Source organism: Elephas maximus, chromosome 15, assembly GCF_024166365.1.
Source record: "Elephas maximus indicus isolate mEleMax1 chromosome 15, mEleMax1 primary haplotype, whole genome shotgun sequence".
Classification (NCBI taxonomy): domain Eukaryota; kingdom Metazoa; phylum Chordata; class Mammalia; order Proboscidea; family Elephantidae; genus Elephas; species Elephas maximus.
Window position 1 is genome coordinate 30,111,182 of NC_064833.1, and position 25,754 is coordinate 30,136,935.

At 35.5% G+C, this 25,754-nt stretch overlaps 1 protein-coding gene across 3 annotated transcripts in view; it reads left to right on the plus strand.

Moving 5' to 3' along the window:
* Positions 1–25,754, plus strand: part of CSMD3 (CUB and Sushi multiple domains 3) — a 1,374,620-nt gene that overhangs the window by 1,169,384 nt on the left and 179,482 nt on the right. For 2 of the 3 annotated variants that reach the window (XM_049854130.1, XM_049854131.1), the window contains 3 exons: positions 4,835–4,948; positions 5,454–5,549; positions 7,160–7,363. In XM_049854130.1, coding sequence (XP_049710087.1) covers positions 4,835–4,948; positions 5,454–5,549; positions 7,160–7,363 — 414 coding nt within the window. The remainder of the gene's footprint in view (positions 1–4,834; positions 4,949–5,453; positions 5,550–7,159; positions 7,364–25,754) is intronic. The other variant, XM_049854132.1, reaches the window with a different exon arrangement.

The following is a 25,754-nucleotide window of genomic DNA, read 5'->3' on the forward strand; positions in this document are numbered from 1 at the left end:
TTCATCTAAACACGCTATGCTGCAAATGCTAACAATCTTTAAATGGCTTCATTCATGGTGTTATATTGCAAAGAAACCTTGTCCTTTTGTTACCTTTGCACCATAATCAATTTGGCACCACCCATCAGATTACTAATCCCTGGTGGCACAAATCGTTAAGTTCTCGGCTGCTAACTGAAACATTGGCAGTTGGAATCCACCCAGGGGCGCCTTGGGAGAAGGGCCAATGCTCCTATTCTGAGAGATCAAAGCCATTGACAACCCTATGAAGCACATTTCTACTCTGAAACACATGGGGTAGCAACCAGTTGGTATTTTTGTTGTTGTTGTTTTATCTGACTCCTGAAACGAGAACTATCACTAACCTGAGAGACCTATTCGTCTTCCTGTACCCACCAAGTGTAAACCCCTTGACATCAAAGCAAGTTTGAATCTGACGTGAATTCATCATGACCTCTTAGACATTTTAACTTGAACTATTCACTAGCTTCCAGAGGAATGTTTAGATCAGTTTCTTTGGCCAAGGCCCAGCCTGATTCTGAGTCTTTCTCTTCTCACACTAGCTTGCCATTGAGATTCTTTTACAATTATTTCCTTCTGAGAGAAAATGACAAAACAAAATTGAAACTCTATTTATTTGCATAAATTTAATTTTCATTTTTAATCCAATAACTCCAACCCAGATCACTGAATATCTGTAATCATGTCCATGTTTGTTTTATTATCCTCATTTAAAGTTAATTAATTGCTAAAACAGTTGAGCCTGTGTAGAATGTACTAGCTAGTTATTTCAATGGCACAAGGATTAAACGTGACTTCCAAAAGTTTCTGATTTGCTTAAGTGGCAGTGGACCATTTTAGCAATATTCCAGAGTAGAATTTAGTGGAAAAGGGAGTTTTAACTTCATTGTTCTACTTATTCATATTCTAAGCAAATGCGCACTCTTTTGGACACTATCAAAACTTTGAGTATGTTCTGTCACACTCCAGACACCCATCCTACTTTTTCCACAATGATGTTTTCAGGGTGACTGCTTGTCTATACTAAGCTTTCTAACAGTTTAGCTAAGCTAACACTCAGGGCTTTCTTTTACATCATTGCAGGGACTCTGTCATCATTTATTGATTTATATTTGGGATGGCTTAATTGAGCAAATGGACTAAGACAGAGAAGTTGAGTGAATGTGACTAAAGGAGAAAGAATTTGATAGTGTCTGGTGTGTTGTTGTTTACTGTCAACTCATAGCAACCCTATAGGTCAGAGTAGAACTGCCCCTTAGGGCAGTGGGTTTGGTTTTATTTATTTAAATCATTATGGGAGCAGATCACCAGGTCTTTTTTCGTGTGGAGCTGCTGGTGGGTTCAAACTGCATTTTTTTTGGTTAGCAGCTGAGAGTTTAAGTGTTGTGCCACCAGAACTGGTAGTTTGATGTATAATAAGAAACAAATGCTTATTGGAACTTGGCTATATGAAAAATTATATCAGGCAAACCTCCATAAATGGACATAAAATAACTCTGTCTTGGTTGGATTTGAAACTGTGTAAAATAGATATCAAACAGACATTGCTTTATCTGCAAAGAAGAGGCGATAGATACAATGCCTTATCACAGTCTGAGTTTGTTCATGGGGTTGCAAAATTAGGACCAAATTTTATAATTGGGATAAAGATCCTACCAATATGATCTAAATAAGAGGAACACAGGTAATTTAAGTTATAAACATATAATTTTTTAAAAAAAAGTGTACTGGGTTTTTCCTCAAATGTTTCCCATTAGACATTGTTGGAGGACTTGCTTTAAAAAATGGATTTAAATGATTAGCATAGCAACACTTTGCACATAAAGATATATTCAAAGTGCACTATTTTTGGCTTTTAATTAATTTGATTAACCCACCCAAAGTTGCTCTCAATTCTTTTCATAGGTAAAATGAACGTAAACTGCCACCTGAATGATCTCAAATACAATTAATGGGATCTTAGAGCAGAAACCATGTCTGTCTCCATAACCTTTTTAACCCCACCATTTAGCTCAGTGCCTGGTACATTATAGAAGAGAATCAATAGGCATTGGTTGACTTAATAAACTATACTCTAGAATAAAACGTATGGAAAATAAGAGACTCAGAATTAGTTTCAGAGATAATAATATCTAATTTTGACAGACTTATTTTTAGGGATATTTTACATGTTTTCCTTTCCTTCATTTTCAAGCTTGAAGAACCCAGTAACACATGTAACAGGTTATTTTTAACAAATGGATTTTTTTATTTAGAGAAACCTACAAAAGTGTTAAAAACATTATTTTTGACATTATATTTAAAGAAGCAAAAACAAAACAACAAAAGTAACAAAAAACTCTTAAAGCATTTCCCTTAAGAAACAGCTTTGTGTTTATAATAAAGCCCTTTTGATATCTACATGCAAATCTCAAAAGAAAAGAAGCTTGGAACGGACATGCAAGGTATCTGCATATAGAAACCAAGAAAGGGAAAGGAGAGTGCTTGCTAATTACAGAAGGTATCATCAGTCCAGATTTGGGGAGCTATCCTAGAAATAAGAGTGGTTCAGCCATTAGACTGAGGTATCAGCATCTAGGTCAGTGTTAAAAGCTGTTTTTTTTTTTTTTTTTTTAAAAAGAGGTCATAACCATAACTCTCATACAAATATAGAAGAAATATATATTAAATATTGTATTTAACTCACTAATTATTGAGGAACTCGGTAAGATGTCACAGTGGTTCAAAAGATAATTCAAATAATCGGAGAGAGAGAGAGATGGTAGAGGAATGATCATTACAAAGAGATGTAAAACAGGTCTGTTCGTTGCATTCCACCACAACCCCATAAACTTAAGTGACTGAGAAGAGTGTGTATTTTTGTTGTTTTAGAGGTCGTTTGTGAATGCAGTAGTTTTCTTGGAAATTTGGCATGCTTCCTAATGAATTCTTGAGATATTTAGACAGAAAAAGTTAAAGGAAGTTGAACTATATTTTTTTCTTAATGACGTTCCAGAAAAATATACAGAAAGAATAGTTATCTGTCAAGAGCCTTATTGACAGTGTAATTGATTTAGCAAAATTCCTGCGATCAGATTAACTTTTTTTTTTTGGCTACTTAGTAAGACAAAGGCAAAATGTGCATTGTAATAGAACCTCTTTAAGACATACTTAGCAAATCATCCAAATGCGAACTAAACAAATGTAAAATCCGAAGACAAAAATTTCTTGGTAGGTTTCTAATTTTTTTTTTTTTTTTTTGAAATGGCTTTCGATTTGGATGAAATTCTGGATTTTTTTAAAAAAAAGAAGGTTTGAATTTAGTCAATTATAGACGGCACTGGGTTTGGGTTTTACCGTATGACTCATAAAACCGTTGAAATAATTCACTAGCGTATGTATCTATAGAGTGACTATGAATCAGAATCAACTCAATGGCAATAGGTTTGGTTTTGGTTTTGTCTGGGTTGGTGAAAACAAATTTGTTTTCCTGACTTTTAGGAAACATTTTAAGGAGGTTTAGTATTAATTTCAATTTTCAGAATTTGTTTAAAGCAAAGACTCTGTATCTGATAATGTTTATTTTCTTTTACTTCACTAAGTACTGGACTGAGATCACCAGCTTATTTTAGCTGGCTAAAAAAATTAATGTAGCTTTGTTTGTAGTATTATATGTACACTTATATTCATGCAAAACTCAACATGTTTCTTGTAAGCTAGTTCATCTTCATAGGAACCATAAGATGATTTCCATAAGCTTGATTAAAAGTGTAAAATATGAAGAACTTTTTAAGAAGTATATATTCATGTAATATGTAGTTTAAGTAACGTGATTTCAAATTTATTAAAAGTTACCTAGCTTTCACACTATTAAACTTAAAAAAAAAAATTCATACTCTTTTAAATCTCACAATTTTTCAATTAAATAAAATGTTTTAAGGACAATTTTTATTATCCATTTTTTTTTATAAACAAAATATGAGCTGATTTTTGTTCTGGAACAGGTTCTTTCTTTAGCATTAGAGATGTGTTGAAACATTTGCAGTTTTGCATAGTGTCTAAACATAAATTTAGTATATAATTAAAGGACAAGTACTCAATGAAGTAAAAAAGGCGTTTATAAAGCTCTTTTAGTAAGTACTTCAGGGATATGCTTACCACGAAAAAGTAATATTTTTGAAATATTTTATAATGTCTCAATTGGAGAGAAATCAAATAATATTTTTTGGGGGGCAGAATATTAACCACAAATATTTTGAAACCATTTTTAACTAAAATGTGAATTAAATACTACACCTGAAAAATATGTTGCTGATATTTTCCAATGAAATTATTATCAATAATGGAATAACATTTTAAAAGCAATAAAACAAAATCCCCTAAATTAAAATTCTATCTCATCTAAAAGAGGAGAAAAAAAAAATTAGAAAAAGAGAAGAGAGTCACAAAGTGAAAAGAACCAAACTACCAATGAGGGTGGGGGATCGGGAGAAAGTGGCTATGATAAAGCATTAATCACCAAACTTATGACTTCTGATCTAAATGAAAAGCCAAACACATTCAATTTATTTTAAAGAATACTTTTAAAATTTTACAGTTCTTAGGCCAGGGTCATTACTTTTTGACCTGAAATATATGAGTCAGAGATTTCAACCAATTGGCACTTACCTTTTTTTTTTAAGGTAGAAAAAAGGTGACTATTATATTGTAATACTTTGTTCTCTCTCTCCTCCTCTTTCTATTTTTTTTGTTTTGTTTTGTTTGTTTTCATTTTTTTTTTTTTTTTTTTGGATGGTTGGTGATTTGTTTGCATCTCCTGGTTCCTGTTGATCAGTGGTGTTTGGCCAGTTTGTATTTTTCCAGACATCACTCCACGATGTCGTTGAGGTGTATGATGGGCCAACTCAGCAATCTTCTCTGTTATCTTCCCTCTCAGGATCCCATTCAGGTATCCTTTCATAGAACTGCCATGCATCAGTTGTTGATTAAAGACTGACTTTGATTGGTGTTTTAGTGAAAGTTGAGATTTATGTCATCCATATTAGAAAAAAAATTAAATTGAAACTAGAATCACTTTTTTTTTTAAAGAATAGAAGCACAATTAACAGTAACTCAAAAGCTTGAGAGAAGTATAAGCAACTATTTTCTACAATTGTAGTCATCAAGTAAATATGATATTTGATCACTTTGTACTGTTTCTGTAGTATAAAATATTTACGGACTCCTTAAATAATGCGGCAATATGGATCAAAATGTAATTCAAGCTTTCTGGTAAAAAGGTTACACTTGAAGTTGAACCCATAGAGAATATATTGCTAGTGGTAGGATATTTTAAAGTAATTTTGATAGAATATAGAGCGATGTTTTCAAATGACAGTGTAAATTAATATAGCTTGTTAGGTTTACTGAATGAAAATTATTTATGATATCTTAGTGTTTGTTTTGTTGAGTAGGAGAATCACTTCCACTGAGTTCAGGTAATCAGATCACAATTCGATTTACTTCAGTTGGACCAATAACAGCTAAGGGATTTCACTTTGTTTATCAAGGTAAGTGACCCTGTAGCCTAGAAACACACGAATGAATGATATTAGTTTCCATGCTATGCCCAGAGGTATTGAACACTGAGATCCTCATAACCACATAGGAGAGATAAAAGTCTTTTATTTTTTAAAGTTTTACTCTGTCTCCTTCCCCTATCACTAGACCTCTGTCCCTTGAGCCAAAGTAAAAAAAAGGCCTCACTGCTTCCATCATCCTCCTCAATGTAAATGTATGATTTCCCTTTATCCAACATACTGTTTTCCAAGCATCTATTTTTTTCTGCCAGTTCTTCACTTTCTATATATTTTCATAATTTTTTCATAGTCTAGCACTTTAAATTAAAAATGTGCAAATCGTGTGTGTTGATACACTTAGGCATGCCAAGGAAATCATCATTCCATTCTAAAGCGATAGTTTCTCACTCTTTCAGGAAAATTCAAAATATCATCCTAGTTATTGAGCATTTCTGTGCAACTGAAAGTCCACTTACAGTTTTTTCTAGCTTTTATAGACAATCTTCCATATTTTCATTCAATAAAGAGCCATTACTTGAAATATTTTGTTTGAATTATGTATGATCATTTAATAATTTTTCTTAAATGTATCTTAAACTTTATTCCTAAGAAACTTGTAAACCTTTATAATTTTAGATTCTTATGAAGCCCTCTTATTCCATTTATCAGTTGGGTATAATATTATACTGTTTCATTTTTAATAATATTTCCTCTGTAAGCAATCTGAGGTATTATAATTTTAAAAAGGCACTATAACAACAACAACAAAAAAAACTATTTTTACTCAAATCACGTAAGAGAAATGAATCTATTTGGAATTCATCATATCATTTTGAGCTGTTGTCAATTTCTTTTACCCCATATGTATATGTTTTTAAAAGAAAAAACATCCTGTTATCATTCTACTTTACTATACCAAAAAAAAAAAAAAAAGTCGCAATTGAAGGACAAACCTATAAGGCCTAAAGACAATTTCAAATTTGATATTGTGTAATTATTAAAGTAAAAATGTCTATTGTTGTTAATCTGTCTGACTTATATTCTATTTAGTTACTATCTTTACTAACAACAAACATGCTTTGGAAAACTAAATTTGTGAAAATGCTATTGAATTAATAAAGTGTAGTGTTTACCTCTCAAAATCTGTGTTTTTAAGAAACAGATAATAAAAAAAATGTGATATTACCTCTTGTAACATGACATATTTTTTGAGTTGGGTATTCCAGTTTAAAAAGGAAAAAAAATGTATAGTGCAGCTTTCATCTCATAAATTGAAATATCTAACTCTCAAACTATACTGTTATATTAATTAAAGTTTACTAAAACAAAAAATAGAAAAGAGGTATTTGATGTTGTTTAAAGGATTAAAAATAAAATGTTTTGAAGTGAAGAATACTGACAATGATAGCAGTATTTCTATCCATTTTAAATTGTATTTTATTCTGTACGAAACTTTTAGAACTTCTAGAAAAATATTCAAATCATTAAAACAAGTTCTGATAAAAAGTGAAGGTATCTTTGATCTGTTTAAATATTCACAGTTTGAAATTTGTATTTCTTTACCAAATATGAAATTAAAATCAACAATTATTTGTGTGCAGCTGTTCCAAGAACAAGTTCTACACAATGCAGTTCTGTGCCTGAACCAAGATTCGGAAGAAGAATTGGCAATGAATTTGCAGTTGGTTCATTGGTTCTTTTCGAATGTAACCCAGGCTATATTCTCCACGGATCCATAGCAATTAGATGTGATACAGTGCCCAATTCTTTGGCCCAGTGGAATGATTCCTTACCTACCTGTATTGGTGAGTACATAAATTTGTGTGCTTTGTGATTGTACATACATTAGATCAGAATTACTTATATTGCATCTCTCAGTTCTTCTATTTCATTTGATGCCATTATCTGGTGATGAAAGCAATGTATAAAATCTGTGGAATTACCTGATAATTTATTGTCATGGATTAATGTTGATAAAAATGCATATGCATGTTTCCAATAATGCACAGAATTTGGATTTTACCAGTATGGGACTACTAAGCAATGCCTTGCTTTGAAATAAATACTATTTTTCATTTTTGTAAAAGTTTATGCAAAGATTCCTATGCTGCTATATATAGAATTCACATGTTTTAAGAATCACAGAAGCTGATTTTTCTGTTTATATTTTACTTTAAATTTTAAAAAATCTATTAGCAAATAAACTTGTGCTTTTTTATTTGCCTTATCATTACAGATATATATGAAAAGGTATAAAATAAGGAGTTTTCCTAGTCTTTCATTAATATATAGGTGAGAACATTTTGAACATTTTGAATAAGTAGAATGCACAGGTTTAGCCAGGAATCTCATTGTTTCAAACTTTATTTTTGAAATAGTGTATCTAATTTATATGGGTAAATAGACTTTATACTGCCTAAGGCTATGGTTCCTCGTCTTAGGGAATATCTAGCTCAATTGGCATAATATAGTATATAAAGAAAATGTTCTACATTCTACTTTGGTGAGTAGCATCTGAAGTCTTAAAAGCCTGTGAGTGGCCATCTAAGATACTCCACTGGTCTCACCCCTTCAGGAGCAATGGAAAATAAAGAAAATTAAAGACACAAGGGAAAGATTAGTCCAAAAGACTAACAGACCACAACTACCATGACCTCCACCAGACTGAGTCCAGTACAACTAGATGGTGCCCGGCTACCATCACTGACTGCTCAGACAGGGATCACAGTAGAGGGTAATGGACAGAGTTGGAGAAAAATATAGAACAAAATTCTAACTAAAAAAACAAAGGCCAGTCTTACTGGCCTTGCAGACTGGAGAAACCCTGGGAGGGTGACCCCTGAACACGACACCCTGTTAGCTCAGTAATGAAGTCATTCCTGAGGTTCACCGTTCTCCAAAGATTAGACAAGCCCATAAAACAAAACAAGACCAAAGGGGCCCAAATGCAAATATTAGAAGGCAGGAGGGGACAGGAAAGCTAGTAATAGGGAGCCCAAAGTTGAGAAGAGAGAGTGTTGACATGTCATGGGGTTGTTAAGCAATGTCATAAAGCAATATGTGTACTAACTGTTTAATGAGAAGCTAGTTTGTTCTGTAAACCTTCATCTAAAGTACAATAAAAATAAATAAATAAATAAACCCTATGGAGTGCAGTTCTACTCTGCAACACATGGGATCACCATGAGTCAGAATCGACTCAAAGACAACTGCTTTTTTTTTTTAAACTGTCTTCTTTAGAACCCAACAACAATATCATAACCAAAAAGAAAAAGAAAAAAAAAAAAAAGGAAAGAAGCAGAGCCATTGCCATCAAGTCAATTACAACTCATAGAGACCTTATCATAGAGACATTAAAATTAAAAACTTCATCCAAACATCGTGGGACCACGTTTTTGAATTTTAGCTTGTTTGTTTGTTTTGTTGTTTGTTTAGGTATAGTCTCAAGTCAGTGGTGTTTAAATAACAAATAGTTATATTTTCTTCTTGTCACTAATTTCGACTGTGTTCCACTGAATTCTGCTTCCGTCATTTAATCACATCTGGTTATTAATTAGTAGCCCAATCCCATCCAGGCCTGTGTAAAACTGCGTTCTGCTATCTGGCACACATTTTGTTCCTTCTCTTCCCCAGTCCAGGTCAGGTTGTACTAGCAGGCTGGAGTAGCAGGAATGGGGTTGGCTTTCCCTTTCCCACAACTCTCATACCCTAGAGTGGAGGATAGCCTGGAAGAGAAAATAAATAAAGTTATGGTCCCTTTAATGGTTTACAATCTTGTAGCATTTCAGCATCATCGCAATGACTTTTGGTTCTTATAGAGTTCCACAGAAGTAGAAAATGAAGAAGGTTGGGAAGTTGCCCTCTTCCCTGTCCCAGCATATCTGGAAATTATTTTTTTTAATTACATAATATTAAATTAAAAGAAAATGATAAAAATTAATCTCAGGCTAACAAATATTTCTAATGGGTTGAGTTCTTTCTCATTAAAATTTTATTGTTATGTGATTTGGAAAGTTAAAGTTTTTTTTTTTTTAAATAAAAGTTAAGCAAAATTCTGTTTGTTTTAATAACCTCAACTTTCTCCTCTCCCATAGAGAAAACATTTGTATGTATGCATACGTATACAGGCTTACAAATATATAACTTTCTTTAATAACACATCTTGTCATATCTAGAAGAAAATGACATGTATACACAATTTTATTTTTAACTCTTTTAAACACATTTGGTTCATATGACACCTTACAGGTCATTAGAATAAAATTTATTTTTAAATTGTGAAATTATATGGAAGATATATTTAGTCCTACTAAGGAAAGAGTAATGATATATTTTGTTGATGTATATTCATAGAACATATATTTTTATAGAATACATCTAAACTAATAGGTAGAATATATTTTTATAACTCAAACCGAGGCATAAATTGTGTTGGGATAATGATATAAACTGAGACTAACCACTGCAAAAATTAAATGTGAATTATTCTTTTATTATTCTATTATTTGTTAAAATATCATCTTCAAAAAATAATTTAAGATACTGGAGGATTGTAAATGAGACTTCAGGTTTCTCACCTTTTAGCTAAATAATCATAATTTTTTATATGGTTGCTATTTACTTACTTAATGCTTACTGTTTGCCAGGTTCCATGCTAGGTAATTAAATACTTGCTTAATATAATCGTCAAAATAAATCTACAGTGAAGTTAGTCTGAATTTGTTGTCATTGTGTGCCATGAGTCTATTTCAACTCATAGCAACACCACAGGACAGAGTAGAACTGTCCTGTAGAGTTTCCTAGGCTATATATTTAAGGAAGGAGCATTGGTTGCACAGTGGTTAAGCATTTGGCTGTTGAATGAAAGGTCTGTAGTGCGAATCCACCAGCCGCTCTGTAGGAGAAGGATGTGGCAGTCAGTCTGCTGCCATAAAGATTACAGCCTTAGAAACCCGATGGGGTGCAGTTTTACTTTGTCCTATAGGGCCACTAGGAGTCAGAATCCACTGAATGGCAATGGGTTTAATTTTTAAGAGAGCAGCTCACCAGGTCTTTTTTTCCTGTGGGGTGGCTGGTGGGTTCCAACTGCTGACCTTTCCATTTACGGATGAATAAACTGAAACTAAAAGAGGTAAGAAGAAGCCTTATTATCACAGTGGTTATAAGGCAACAGTTGGAACCTTCCCGCCACTTCCTGGAGAAAGATGTGGCAATTGCCTTCTCTAAAGGCTTTCAGCCTTGGAAACCCTCCAGGGCAGTTCTACTCTATTCTTTAGGGTCCCTGTGAGTGGGAATTGACTTGTCAGCAATGGGTTTGTATTTTGTTTTTTGTTTGTTTGGTTTAAGAGAAGAGGGAAGGAACCCTGGAGGCAAAATGGTTAAGCTCTAGGCTGCTAACAGCCTAAGGAACCTTATGGGGTAGTTCTTCTCTGTCATATAGGGTTGCTATGACACCAGGGCACACAACAACAACAATAAGAGAGGTAAAACCTTTGTCTTTGAGTTGATTCCTTCTCAGAGGAACTCTGTAGGACGCTTTAGGACTGCTCCATAGAGTTTCCATAGCAGAAAAAAAAAAAATTTTTTTTTTTTTTTTTTTTTTTAAAGCCCCATAGAATTTCCAAAGAGCGGCTGGTGGATTGAAACTGCTGACCTCTTTGGTGAGCAGCCAGATTCCTAACCATTGTGCCACAAGAGCTCCAAGAAGTTCTTTTTCCAGTTGCAAACCATAGTATGGTAAAGTCAAGGCAAGATTTGAAGCTAAGTCTTTCTGACTCCAAAGCCCAAGATACTTGATGAAACACTGCTTATCTCTCTTTTGTTTATAAGCTAATTTTTTTCTAATTTCCTTTCTATGTTTTATTGCAATACAGAATGTTTGACCCAATTAAAATATATTTTTGGTAGTCAACAAGGTAAAGGAGAATAAATCAATCAGAGTTGATGTTCCTTCTATTTTGTGCCGCACATAGGGCTAGGATTAATGAGACATAAGAGTACTTGCACTCTCACAAAAACAAGACAGATAATGTTGCTCCTTCTGAACTACAATATTTGTTGACATCTCCTGTTATAAAATAGTAATAAATAGATTTTCTCACACTGAAGGAATCATGAGCTGAAAGAAATGTTCCTATATATCTGTGCCAAAATTAGTCATGCAATATGCATAAATCGGAAATTACATTGCTTTAAATCAGTTTAATAATTGAAGATAGACACATGATAATAATAAAGCTCTCCAGTTTCACAATGGATTTTTAAAATGTTTCTTTATGTATGTCAGGAATTATTCATTGTTTCTGCTTCACTTGTCCATGTCATTATTTACATAATTTCTATGGCACTTTTATTACCTTTATGTAGGTATTGATAGAAAATATCAATGTCATATAATAGGAAGTATCTAGGTAAATAGCCATCTTCATTTAGCCTTGTATGGGTGATGAAAAATTGTTTAAGATGTTCATCTATTATAAAAACAGAGTGAAATGATGATATATGGAAACTCATAAACTAGGTCATTAATCTTTAAATATCTTTGGAAAAAAAGTTAATTTATTCTTCAAGAGTGTTCAAAACAGTGGATATTCAAAGCACTGAAGCATAAATTTACTAACTACTCCTTAAAGGTTCTGTTTGTGTATTTATAATGTAATGTCCTAATAACAATGAAGCATTATAAAGAATTGTGTAAAACTGAATACGGTCCTCATAACTGGGAACGGTAGCAAGTTCTCAGCACAAGAGTTAATTTAATCCTGGGTAAATAGCTTGAGCTTTGACTGTAAGACTGAATTACAGTGAATTACTGCATGATTAAGGGATCCCTGGTTGCACAATGGTTACGTGCTGAGCTCTTAACGGAAAGGTCGGGGGTTCAAACCCACCAGTAGCTCTATGGAAGGAAAGACTTGGCGATTTGCTCCCATAAAGAATACAACCTATAAAACTCTTTGGGACAGTTCTAACTCTGTCATATAGGGTCACTATGAGTTGGAATCGACTTGATAGCACACAACAACAACATCATGATTATGGAAAATTGACATAATAGCTTTAATCCTCAATTCCCATATTTATAAAATAGGAATATAAGTGCACTTTCTTATAGATTTATTGGGACTTTAGATGTTTTAAAGCCTGTGAAGGTCTTGGCATAGTTCTTGGAACCTAGTAAGTACTCAAGAATTATTAATTGGTTTTGATGTTGCCACTATTTTTATTATTCCAAACCCACCATAGAATCAGGAGAGAGGACTCCAATTCTAAAGGTATTGGACCTAAAAATGAAAAAAAACAAACCCATTTCCATCTAGTCGATTCTGACTCATAGTGACCCTGTAAGACAGAGTAGAACTGCCCCTAGACTGTCCAAGGAGCGCCTGGTGGATTTGAACTGTCAACCTTTTGAGTAGCAGCTGTAGCACTTAATCACTATGCCACCAGGGTTTTTGTATGGAATTTGCATGTAGTGTAGATAAATGGTTTGGTAATACTGATTTTCTTTTGTTGGTATGTTGTTCTGACAACACTTTAAAATTACTGTGTAGAAAAAGCTGAAAGAATCAATATCTGTCATTCTTTCCAGCTCTTATAATTTAGGATTCCTTGAATTCAAGACTTTTATTTGCATTTAAGATTTTAAGAAAGACTTTGGGGAAATATAATAATTTTTCAAGTAAAATCATAATTATTCATTATGATATACTACTTAAGAGAACTGTAAAAAGAAGAAGGGAAATTGAGGGAAGATCAGAAAATATTTGTGAGATATGGACAGCAGAGAATAAGAAACTATAAACCATAAACCATGTTGTTGATCTGTGCCTAGGCAAGTCAGAAAATGGCATGTAGAATATTAATTTTTGTATAAAGCATAAAAAGCCCCTATTCTACATAATTACAAAGCTTTTCTATATATCAAATTGTCAGTCCCACGTTTCTGCCATCAGATATAAAAATACATATAGAAAAAAGGGATGTTGCACTATCTGAATGTGGGTTCACCTCAGCAAGGACAGTGGCTTGCACCAGGCACTAAAAGCCTATGGAAGATGTTCACACCAAGCCTTGGTCCACAGCTGACATTCAACTTCAGGAGTAAATACTAGCTTACTATCCACAGCCTAGACTCGGCTGGAACTCACTACCTACTTTATGGGAGAAGATGTGTACTCAGGAGCCCATACAACCTCTCTCAGAGACCCAGTTGCCTATAATCCCCGGGCTTTTTGAGAAACTGTCATTGCATTCATGGAGAGTCTTTAAACATAAAATGGACTAGCTTTTATTTTGAATTAGCTTAAAACTACATACCTAGAAACAGAAAACTGTATCAGATAGCTTGTATTTCCTGCCAAGATCACATGCAAAGGAAATATTACCTTACACCATTTTATAATATTCTTCCTTGTAGAACAAGTATAAACCCAGGAAATTGAATATATAACAGAAGGCCATATGGATCTGTGTCAGAGAAGAAGTAGAAAGATGGTGATCATAAATGACGCTTGGAAGATAGTTCAGTTTAGGTTTTGCCATTTGGTCCAGTTACTAAACTTTACAGAAATGAAAATATATTTTACATTTCTATTTTCAACTATAAATATTTTTAGCTTCAAAATGCTCTGGGTAAGAATGTTGAGCTTGATATTTTAAAGATTCAAATATAAGAGACAAGTTGAGAGCTATCTTAGGTTGATATCAAAACCTTCTTTTTAATTTGTGTTAATTTTCAACATTTGTGTTATCTGGGTAAAATATTATCTGTCTTTGACCTTTCTGTTCCCTTTGCTGGGAAAGTGCATCCTCCGGATATATTTTTGGCTCACTGTACCATTACATCCAAGTCTCCACCTGATTATCTTCCTTGACCATCCTAACTAAAATAATTTTTTTGCCACTCATTCCCCATTCACTATCTGTATCTTACCTTGCTTTTTTATTACAGCAGCTATCTCCACCCACTATATTAAAGAATATATATGTATCTATATTTAATCTGTCTCTCCCCCACACCATTCTTATCGCTATATTGCTTTTATGCCCAACCAAAACAGGATCTGGCACCTGAGAGATATTCAATAAATATTTGTTCAATGAATGGATTTTAGTAAATAACGGTCCTAATTCCCTGAATTTTTGTAGAAGTCTACCAACTCTAGCCAACTTCCCTATTCCAGGATCCATGCATCTTCAATTTCAATGTTTTCCCACACAGTAATGCTCTTGCTTATTCAACTTGCTAAAATCTTTATAATCAGCCTGGAATTTCAAAGTCTTCTGAAAATCTGTAGGAAAGATACATAGATGAAACACGAATAAAAGATTTATGTATCATATGAAGCGTTTTGGAAACCCCGGTGGCGGAGTGGTTAAAAGCTACATCTGCTAACCAAAATGTCAGCAGTTTGACTCTCCCAAGTGCTTCTTGGAAACTGCATGGGGCAGTTCTACTCTGTCCTGCAGGGTCTCTCTGAGTTGGAATGCACTCGACAGCAAAGGGTTATGAAGAATTTTACTATGACACAGAAAAAAGTCCCACTTTAGATTTTGCCTTTTAAATATAATCTTTGACAGTCTATTTACAGGACTTTATTCGGAATGATTTTTTTTCTGCCTTCACAATTCAATGACTGCTCAGTTAACAGCTTAAACCAAGTGAGCATCCAACTGGAACCAAAGAATGCGGCTTTCTGCATTCCTAATGCATCTCAATTGTACTGTTTCAGTTTCACAGTTATTATTACTGCCATCAACACTTTCCTTTCTGCTTTTCTCTCATTAAAAAGAAAAAAAACAAGTAAAGTTCAATAAAACATTAAGTAATTTTGCACGCAATTGACATACTAAAACGAAACTATTGATTAGGGAGCAGCCCCATTATATGGGAAAACCTGCTGGCACAGTGGTTAAGTGCTACGGCTGCTAACCAAAAGTCAGCAGTTCAAATCCACCAGGCACTCCTTAGAAACTGTATGGGACAGTTCTACTCTGTCCTGTTGGGTTGCTATGAGTCAGAATCGACTCGACGGCAATGGGGTGGGTACCAATTATTTGTGAAATCTGAGTTGTACATAAAGTTAGATGCTCGAATACTAAATTAGAGGACCCACAAATTTAAACAACTGGTATATAAACAATGTTTAATAATCTCATCCAAATCTGTAGGAGCCCTGGTTGTGAAGTGGTTAAAGCACTTGTTGGTAACCTAAAAGTTGGTGGTTCAAACCCACGAGCCACTCCACAGGAGAAGGATGTGGCAATTTCCGTAAGATTATAGACTTGGAAACCCTATGAGTCATTTCTACTCCATTCTTTTAGGGTTTCTATGAGTTGGAATTGACTCGACACCAATGGCTTCTTGGGTTTTGGTACAAATCTGTAGTATTGTCATTCCTAGGTAAATTTTAAACAAAACTAGTAATGTTTTGTTTAAAATAAACTCACTTGGAACAAATGTTAAATTGTGAAAATAAAACTTAATCTCCAAGAATGGGTTTTTGTCTTCCAAATTTGACCTTGTTACACTTCAGCTATCTTAAAAATTTTCAGTCTCATAAGCTCCCAGGCTCTTCTCTCTCTGAGACTTTGTGATTCAAATAACTCTCATGCAGCCACTAATAGATTTGAAAATATATGGAGGTAACATATGATTAAAAACCCATGGTACTAAAGGAAAAAGCCCAAGCTGCACTGAAGCCATTGGTGAAAAACAAATCTCCAGAAATTGACAGAATATCAATTGAGATGTTTCAAAAAACAGTGCGGGAGGTGCTCACTAATCTATGCCAAGAAATTTGGAAGACAGCTACCTGGCCAACCAACAGGAAGAGATCCATATACATGTCCATGCCAAAGAAAGGTGATTCAACAGAATGCTGAAATTATTGAACAATATCATTAATAACACATGCAAGTAAAATTATGTTGAAGATCATTCAAAATCAGTTGCAGCAGTACCTTGACAGGGAATTGCCCAGAAATTCAAGCCAAATTCAGAAGAAGACATGGAATGAAGAATATCATTGCTAATGTCAGATGGCTCTTGACTGAAAGCAGAGAATATCAGGAAGATGTTTACCTGTGTTTTATTGACTATGCAAAGGCATTTGACTGTGTGGATCATCAAAAATTATGGATAAAATTGCAAAGAATGGGAATTCCAGACCACTGGTGGCGTAGTGGTTAAGAGCTACAGGCTACTAACCAAAAGGTTGGCAGTTCAAATCCACCGGGCACTCCTTGGAAACCCTATTGGGCAGTACTACTCTGTCCTATAGGGTCACTATGAGTCGGAATCAACTCGATGGTAATGTTTTTTTTTTTTTTTTGTGCTGTTGTTTTTCAGTTGTGCTCATGGGGAACTTGTGCATAGACTAAAACAGTTTTTCAAACAGAATGAGGGTATACTGCATGGTTTAAAATCAGGGAAGGTATACATGGAAGTTGTATCCTTTCACCAAATTTATCCAACCTGTATGCTGAGCAAATAATCCAAGAAACTGAACTATATGAAGAAGAACGAAGTATCAGGATTGCAGGAAGGCTCATTAACAACATGGGATACGCAAATGACACACCCTTGCCTGCTGAAAGCTAAGAGGACTTGAAGCACTTACTGATGAAGATCAAAAAGTACAGGCTTCAGTATGGATTACACCTCAATAAAGAAAGCAAAAATCCTCACAACTGTACCAATAAACAACATCATGACAAATGAAGAAAATATTGAATTTGTCAAGGATTTCATTTTACTTGGATCCACAGTCAATGGCCATGGAAGTAGCAGTCACAAAATCAAACAATGTATTACCTTTGGAAAAGTTGCTGCAAAAGACCTTCTTAAAGTGTTAAAAAGCAAAGATGTCACCCTGAGGACTAAGGTGCTCCTGACCCATGCCATGGTAATTTCAATTGCCTTATGTGCGTGCATGCAGGAGCACTGGAGACACAGTGTTCAAGAGCTATGGCTGCAAAAGCTGGTAAATGAATAAGGAAGACCAAAGAAGAATTGATGCATTTGAATTATGGCGTTAGTGAAGACTATTGATTATACTGTGAACTGGCAGAAGAGCTAACAAATCTGTCTTGGAAGAAGTACATCCAGAATGCTGCTTAGAGGCGAGGACATGTTATCAGGAGGAACCAGTCCCGGGAGGAGGATATCAAGCTTGGTAGAGGGTCAGAGAAAAAAGAGAAGACCCTTAATAAGATAGACTGATACAGAGGCTCTAACAATGGGCTCAAACATAGCAACGGTTGTGAAGATTGTGCAGGACTAAACAGTGTTTCATTCCGTTCGCTATGAGTGGGAATTATCTGGAGGGCACCTAACAACAACAGTAGTCATAAGTACTTCTCTTAGTGGGAGGTTTCTTTTTGTAAAGCCCCTGAAGCTGCCACCTACTGCTCTTGGGTAAAAAGTCTTTAAATAGCAGCTTAACCCCCCCCCCCAAATAAATAAATAACTGCTTATACTATCACAATTATCTGGGTCTTTTTTATTCAAGTTCTTGAGAGACCCAGAAGTAACTACCTTTCCTTGTAGTGTCTCAATGGCAATGTTTGTCTTTATCAACTTTTCTTAGAGTGGGAAATAAATAGATAAAGAAATGTGTTCAGGATCTTAACCCCTACTCATTGGGTCTTTCATTCATCCTCCCATTCAATCATGAAAAAGTTATTATCACTTGTATGAAGCACTATGAGCATCATCTCATTTAATATTGACATCAATCCCGTAATGTAGATATAATTATTATTTCTATTTAACAAATAGTTAAAACTTTATGGTTTACAGGAAACAAGCAGAATTAAGCTTCGAACCCAGGATACTTGATTCTAAAGCTTGTTCTCTTAATCCATATATTGTATTGTATAATATTGATTCAGAGAGAAATCTTTAATATATCTTATTAGAATAAGAAAAAAATGTTAAGTAACATACAATGGAAGTAAAATGTGTAAAACATTTTGTAGGTGGTAACACATGTTTGGGAATATTTTAATTATTTTTATAGTATAACTTGTTGGTAGAACAAATAGAAATTTTTGCAGTAGAATTGGACAAATATTACCTATTTAGGGAAATAATGGGAGACATAGAAATAAAGTGGGAATAATAAAGAAGTAACTCGTAATCACAAAATATAAACAGAACTGAGGATAGCTTTTGGAAGGTTTCTATGGAGAGGACTAAAAGAAAATGTGGACATTTGAGAGAGTTGGGGGAGGGGGAAATATATGTATATACAGAAAGACCTCTTTAAAGTGTTAAAATGCAAATATGTCACTTTGAGGACTAAGGTGTTCCTGACCTAACCATGGTATTTTCTATCACCTCATATGGATGCAAAAGCTGGACAATGAATAAAGGAGACTGAAGGAGGATTGATGCCTTTGAATTATGCTATTGGTGAAGAATATTGAACATACCATTGGCAAGGAATATTGAATATACCAGGGACTGTCTAAGGAATGAACAAATCTGTCTTGGAAGAAATACAACCAGAGTCCTCCTTGGAAGCAAGGGTGGAGAAAATTTGTATCACATACTTTGCACATGTTATCAGTAGGGAACAGTCCCTGGAGAAGGACATCATGCTTGGTAGAGGGTTAGTGAAAAAGAGGAAGAACCTCAATGAGATGAATTCACACAGTGGCTCCAACAATGGGCTCAAATATAGCAATGATATTGAGGATAGCGCAGGACTGGGCAGTGTTTCATTCTGTTGTACAGAGGGTCGTTATGAGTCAGAACCAACTCAAAGGTACCTAACAGCAACAACATATAGAAGGAGCCATGGTGGCACAGTGGTTAAGCACTTGGCTGCCAACTGAAAAGCTGATAATTCAAACCTAGCATTCATTCTGCAGAGAAAGATGTGACAGTGAGCTTCTGTAAAAGATCACAGCCTTGGAAATCCTATGGGGCAATTCTACTCTGTCCTACAGGGTAGCTATGAGTTGAAATCAACTCAATGACAATGAGTTTTGGGTTTTTTGGTGTGTGTGTGTATTCACAAATATATATATGTGTGTGTGTATGTATATATATATATATATCCCCCATGTGTCTGTCAGTTTGTCATACTGTGGGGGCTTGAATGTTGCTGTGAAGCTGGAGGCTATCCCACCAGTATTCAGATACCAGCAGGGTCACCCATGGAAGACAGGTTTCAACTGAGCTTCCAGACTAAGACCAACTAGGGAGAAGGATCCAGCAGTCTACTTCTGAAAAGCATTAGCCAGTGAAAACCTTATGAACAGCACCAGAACATTGTCTGATACAGTGCTGAAATATGAGCCCCCAAGGTTGGAAGGCACTCAAAAGATGACTGGGGAAGAGCTGCCTCCTCAAAGCAGAGTAGACCTTAATGATGTGGATGTAGTAAAGCTTTTGGGACCTTAATTTGCTGATGTGGCATGACTCAAAGTTAGAAGACACAGCTGCAAACATCCATTAATAATCAGAACGTGGAATATACGAAGTATCAATCTAGGAAAATTGGAAATTGTCAAAAATGAAATGGAATGCATAAACATCGATATCCTAGGCATTAATGAGCTGAAATGGACTAGTATTGGCCATTTTGAATCGGACAATCATATAGTCTATTATGCTGGGAATGACAACTCGAAGAGGAATGGTGATGCATTCATCATCAAAAAGAACATTTCAAGATCTATCCTGAAGTATAACACTGTAGGTGATAGGATAATATCCATATGCCTAGAATAAAGACCAGTTAATATGACTATTTTTCAAATTCACATACCAACCACTAGCGCCAAAGATGAATAAAAGATTTTTATCAGCTGCTACATTCTGAAATTGATCGAACATGCAATCAAGATGCATTGATAATTACTGGTGATTGGAATGCAAAAGTTGGAAACAAACAAGAAGGATCAGTAGTTGGAAAATATGGCCTTGGTGATAGAAACAATGTTGAAGATCGAATGACAGAATTTTGCAAGACCAACGACTTCTTCATTTCAAATACCTCCTTTCACCAACATAAATGACAACTATACACATGGACCTTGCCAGATGGAACACACAGAAATCAAATTGACTACATCTGTGGAAAGAGACCATGGAAAAGCTCAAAATTATCAGTCAGAACAAGGCCAGGGGCTGACTGTGGAACAGACCATCAATTGCTCATATGCAAGTTCAAGCTGAAACTGAAGAAAATCAGAGCAAGTCCACGAGAGCCAAAATATGATCTTGAGTATATCCCACCTGAATTTAGAGACCATCTCAAGAATAGCTTTGACACATTGAACAGTAGTGACTGAAGACCAGACGAGTTGTGGAAAGACATCAAGGACATCATCCATGAAGAAAGCAAGAGGTAGACCATTGAAAAAACAGGAAAGAAAAGACCAAGATGGATGTCAGAGGAGACTCCAAAACTTGCTCTTGAACATCGAGCAGCTAAAGCAAATGGAAGAATTGATGAAGTTAAAGAGCTGAACAGAAGATTTCAAAAGGTGGCTCGAGAAGACAAAGTAAAGTATTATAATGACATGTGCAAAGAGCTGGAGATGGAAAACCAAAAGGGAAGAACACACTTGACGTTTCTCAAACTGAAAGAATTGAGCAAAAAATTCAAACCCTGAGTTGAAATAGTGAAGGATTCCATGAGGAAAATATTAAATGACACAGGAAGCATCAAAAGAAGATGGAAGGAATACATAGAGTCATTATACCAGAAAGAATTAGTCAATGTTCAACCATTTCAAGAGGTGGCATATGATCAGGAACCGATGGTACTGAAGGAAGAAGTCCAAGCTGCTCTGAAGGCATTGGCGAAAAACAAGGCTCCAGGAATTGATGGAATATCAATTGAGATGTTTCAACAAACAGATGCAACACTGGAGGTGTTCACTCATCTATGTCAAGAAATATGGAAGACAGCTTCCTGGCCAACTGACTGGAAGAGATCCATATTTATGCCTATTCCCAAGAAAGGTGATCCAACCGAATGTGGAAATTATAGAACAATATTATTAATATTGCACACAAGCACAATTTTGCTGAAGATCATTCAAAAACGGCTGCAGCAGTATATCGACAGGGAACTGCCAGAATTCAGACCAGTTTCAGAAGAAGATATGGAACCAGGGATATCATTGCTGATGTCAGATGGTTCCTGGCTGAAAGCAGAGAATACCAGAAGGATGTTTACCTATGTTTTATTGACTATGCAAAGGCATTCGATTCTGTGGATCATAACAAACTATGGATAACATTGCAAAGAATGGGAATTCCAGAACACTTAATTGTGCTCATGAGGAACCTTTACATAGATCAAGCGGCAGTTGTTCGGACAGAACAAGGGGATACTGATTGGTTTAAAGTCAGGAAAAGTATGTGTCAGGGTTGTGTTCTTTCACCATACCTATTCATTTTTTTTTTTTATTCAATCTGTATGCTGAGCAAATAATCCGAGAAGCTGGACTATATGAAGAACGGGGCATCAGGATTGGAGGAAGACTCATTAACAACCTGAGTTATGCAGACGATACAACCTTGCTTGCTGAAAGTGAAGAGGATTTGAAGCACTTACTAATGAATAACAAAGGCCACAGCCTTCAGTTTGGATTGCACCTCAACATAAAGAAAACAAAAATCCTCACAACGGGACCAATGAGCAACATCATGATAAACAGAGAAAAGATTGAAGTTGTCAAGGATTTTATTTTACATGAATCCACAATCAACAGCCATGGAAGCAGCAGTCAAGAAATCAATAGACTCACTACATTGGGTAAATCTGCTGCAAAGGACCTCTTTAAAGTTTTGAAGAGAAAAGATGTCACCTTAAAGACTAAGGTGCGCCCGACCCAAGCCATGGTATTTTCAGTCGCATCATATGCATGTGAAAGCTGGACAATGAATAAGGAAGACTGAAGAATTGACGGCTTTGAATTGTGGTGTTGGCAAAGAATATTGAATATACCTTGGACTGCCAAAAGAACGAACAAATCTGTCTCAGAAGAAGTACAACCAGAATGCTCCTTAGAAGCAAGGATGACGAGACTGTGCTTACATACTTTGGACATGTTGTCAGGAGGGATCAGTCCCTGGAGAAGGACATCCTGCTTAGCAGAGTACAGGGTCAGCAGAAAAGAGGGAGACCCTCAACGATGTGGATTGACACAGTGGCTGCAACAATGAGCTCAAGCGTAACTACGATTGCAAGGATGGCTCATGAGTGGGCAGTGTTTCATTCTGTTTTGCATAGGGTCGCTATGAGTTGGAACTGACTCGACGGCACCTAACAACAACAACAGCATATATATATATATATATATATATATATATGGAGACAGAATGGGAGAAGGAGAGAGAGACCTTGATCCTGAGATTTGTGCTTAGCTGCCTGTTGTTTCTTAGGTGGCTTTGTTCCAACCACTCATTCGACAATTTATTGAGCGAGCATTTATTGAGTACTTTCTAAGTGCCAGTTACTATCTAGGCACTGAGAACACAGTTTTGAATAAGAACACAAGTTCCTTGCCCTTATGGAGTTTTCACATTAGTGGGAGACAGAAAAAGAACACATCAACACATATATTGTCTTCTTTAAGAGTGTGATAGTACTGTGAAGAAAAGTGAAATAGGAACTTGGGGCTAGAAGAAGACATCCAGGGGATGCTCCTATTTGATACTGAAATGAAAGGCGGGATATATAAAAGTATGTGGGAGGGGTTGGCAAACAAGTATATAAACCGTGAGGAGGAAAGAGATTTTGGTATATTCAATGTCTCTCAGTTAGAATCCCAGGTGTTAAGAAGAGAATGAAGGATATTTAAGTAATAAAGTGTGAGAGGATATGAATTCAGAGACGCAAAGCAGGATCCAGGTTGTACAGTGCCTTGAAGGCTGGGTGAGTTTGAATATTCTCTAAGCAGTGTGAGAATTCATTGCGCTAGGGAGTGAAGTGATCTTAGTTTATAAAAAGTCACTGTGGCTGATGTAAGGAGGGCTAGAGTAGAAGCAATAAATCTTATTATGAACCTGTTGCAGTAGTGGAGGTGAAAGATAACAGTGATTTCAAAAGGGCATTCATGATCAAAGTGATGAGAATTGGTAAGCTTTGAGAGATATATTTTACAGGCAGACCTGACAGTGTTTACTGATGTAAATGCAAGTGTGAACTTTTGAATGTGAGAAAGAGAAATCAAGGCTGAGTGCTAGGTTTTTGCACTAATAACTGGGAAAATGGTAATGACATTTGCTGAGATGGAAACACTGTGGATGGGTGAGAATGTCAGTGGTATTGTTTTGAACATATTACATTTGAGATGCTTATTCGACATATTTTAGAACTCAAAGCAGAAGTCAGTGTTGGATATAAACATTTAGAAATGAAAGTGGATGATATTACTGAGAATTGGCATTTGTAAAGAGAAGACAGCCTAGGACCAAGTTTGAAAATGTTGCAAAACTTAGTGGATCTAAAGCAGGAGGAAGAGCTACAAAAGGATATTGCAAATGTAGCCAGTGATATAGAGGAAAAGCTGGAGTGTGCGCTGTCCTGATGACCAAGCAAAGACGGGATCAAGATGGATGGAGTGATCGACAGTGGGAAATATGTGCTCACAGGTTGAGTAAAATGCAGATTAACACTGAACATTGTATTGCACAAGGCAATTCTGGTGACTTTGATGTAGTCATTTTAATAGAGTGATGAAGACAAAAGCCTGACTGAAATGGGTGAAGCAGAGGATGCAAAATGAGGAAGACGGGCTAGCTTGTCACTATAGCTGCAAGGAAAATCTAGAGTGAAAAGGTCAGAAGAGTTAGAATCTTGACACCACAGTAACCAGAATTCCAGGGGAAAAAACAACAACAACAACAACAACTCATCTTCTCTGAGCTGAATCTATTGTAGAAAGAATATGAAAGCATAGAGTGGAGTACACTATGATAAAGATGTACAGGCAAGCATTTGGTATACGAAAACTATGGGGATACCTAACACAGGTGAGTCAGCTAAGGGTTAATTAAAGACGTAACAAGAACACTGAATGTTCTTGGATGGATAGGTGCTAGTTTTGTGAAAGGTGGATATGCCAAGTCATAGTATCAAGAGACTATATAGGCTGGAGTTGGAAGGGGGATTGAAATGGTGAGATTTTGAGAATGCATGGGTACATGTCAGTTTGGAGATGTGGATTGAGGCTAATGTAATTATTGTATGTTTACGTGCAGCTTCTACGTTTGTTTGCCAACTGCCCTCTGCCCCTGAAAGTGAGTGCTTATGAAAATACCTTGTGGGCAAGGGCCAGTTCGCAAACATCGAAGGTGCTACCTCAAGGGGGTAGGGTGCAGTTGGCAAACAAATGTAGAAGGTGTATGTTCTTCGTGCAAAAATACAGTACCTGTATTTATCTGTAGAATTAAGGCAATGTGGAGATTTTTGAAGTATTTTCAGCAGGGAAGTAACATTTTAATTTTTGAAAGACCATTTTGACAGTTATATGGAGAATATATTACATGGAAAATATACAGGCACAGGGAGGCCATTTATGCAATTAGTGTAGTAACGTAGAAAAATAAACTGAGAATGAGCTAGGACAGTGCCAGTGAGGGTGGAGATGAAAAGCATCCATAAAGTATTTTCTTTCAACTTAGTATCCAAACTTCATCAACCACTTTTTTTTCTGCTATTTTTTTTTGCAATTTATCCTCCACTCCTAGAATGCTATTCTCTAATCATACAAAACTGCTGATTTTCATTATAAAGGAACTAAAATTCTTTCAATTTAAACTGAATTTGTGTGTAACTCAGTAACATAGATTAATAAGAAAAAACTGTCTTAGTTTCCTAGGTTGTCATAACAAAACACCACAAAATGTGTGGCTTTAAAGAACAGAATGTATTCTCTCAGTGTTTTAGAGGCTAGGTGTCCAGATCAGGGTATTGGAAATGCCAGATCTTTCCGAGAGCTTTGAGACAGGAGCTGTCCTATTTCTGTCTTCCAGTTTCTGATGGCTTCCAGCAACCGTTGGAGTTCTATTGCTGCTTATAGATGCATCTGCTTTTCCCCTTTGTAATACTCTATTTCTAAAAGTCCTTTGGAGACAATAGCATCACTATTTCACAGATATGGCACCTGAATTTCTGAGACTTTAAAGAATATGTCCAAAATCACAGAGTATTTAAGAATTGT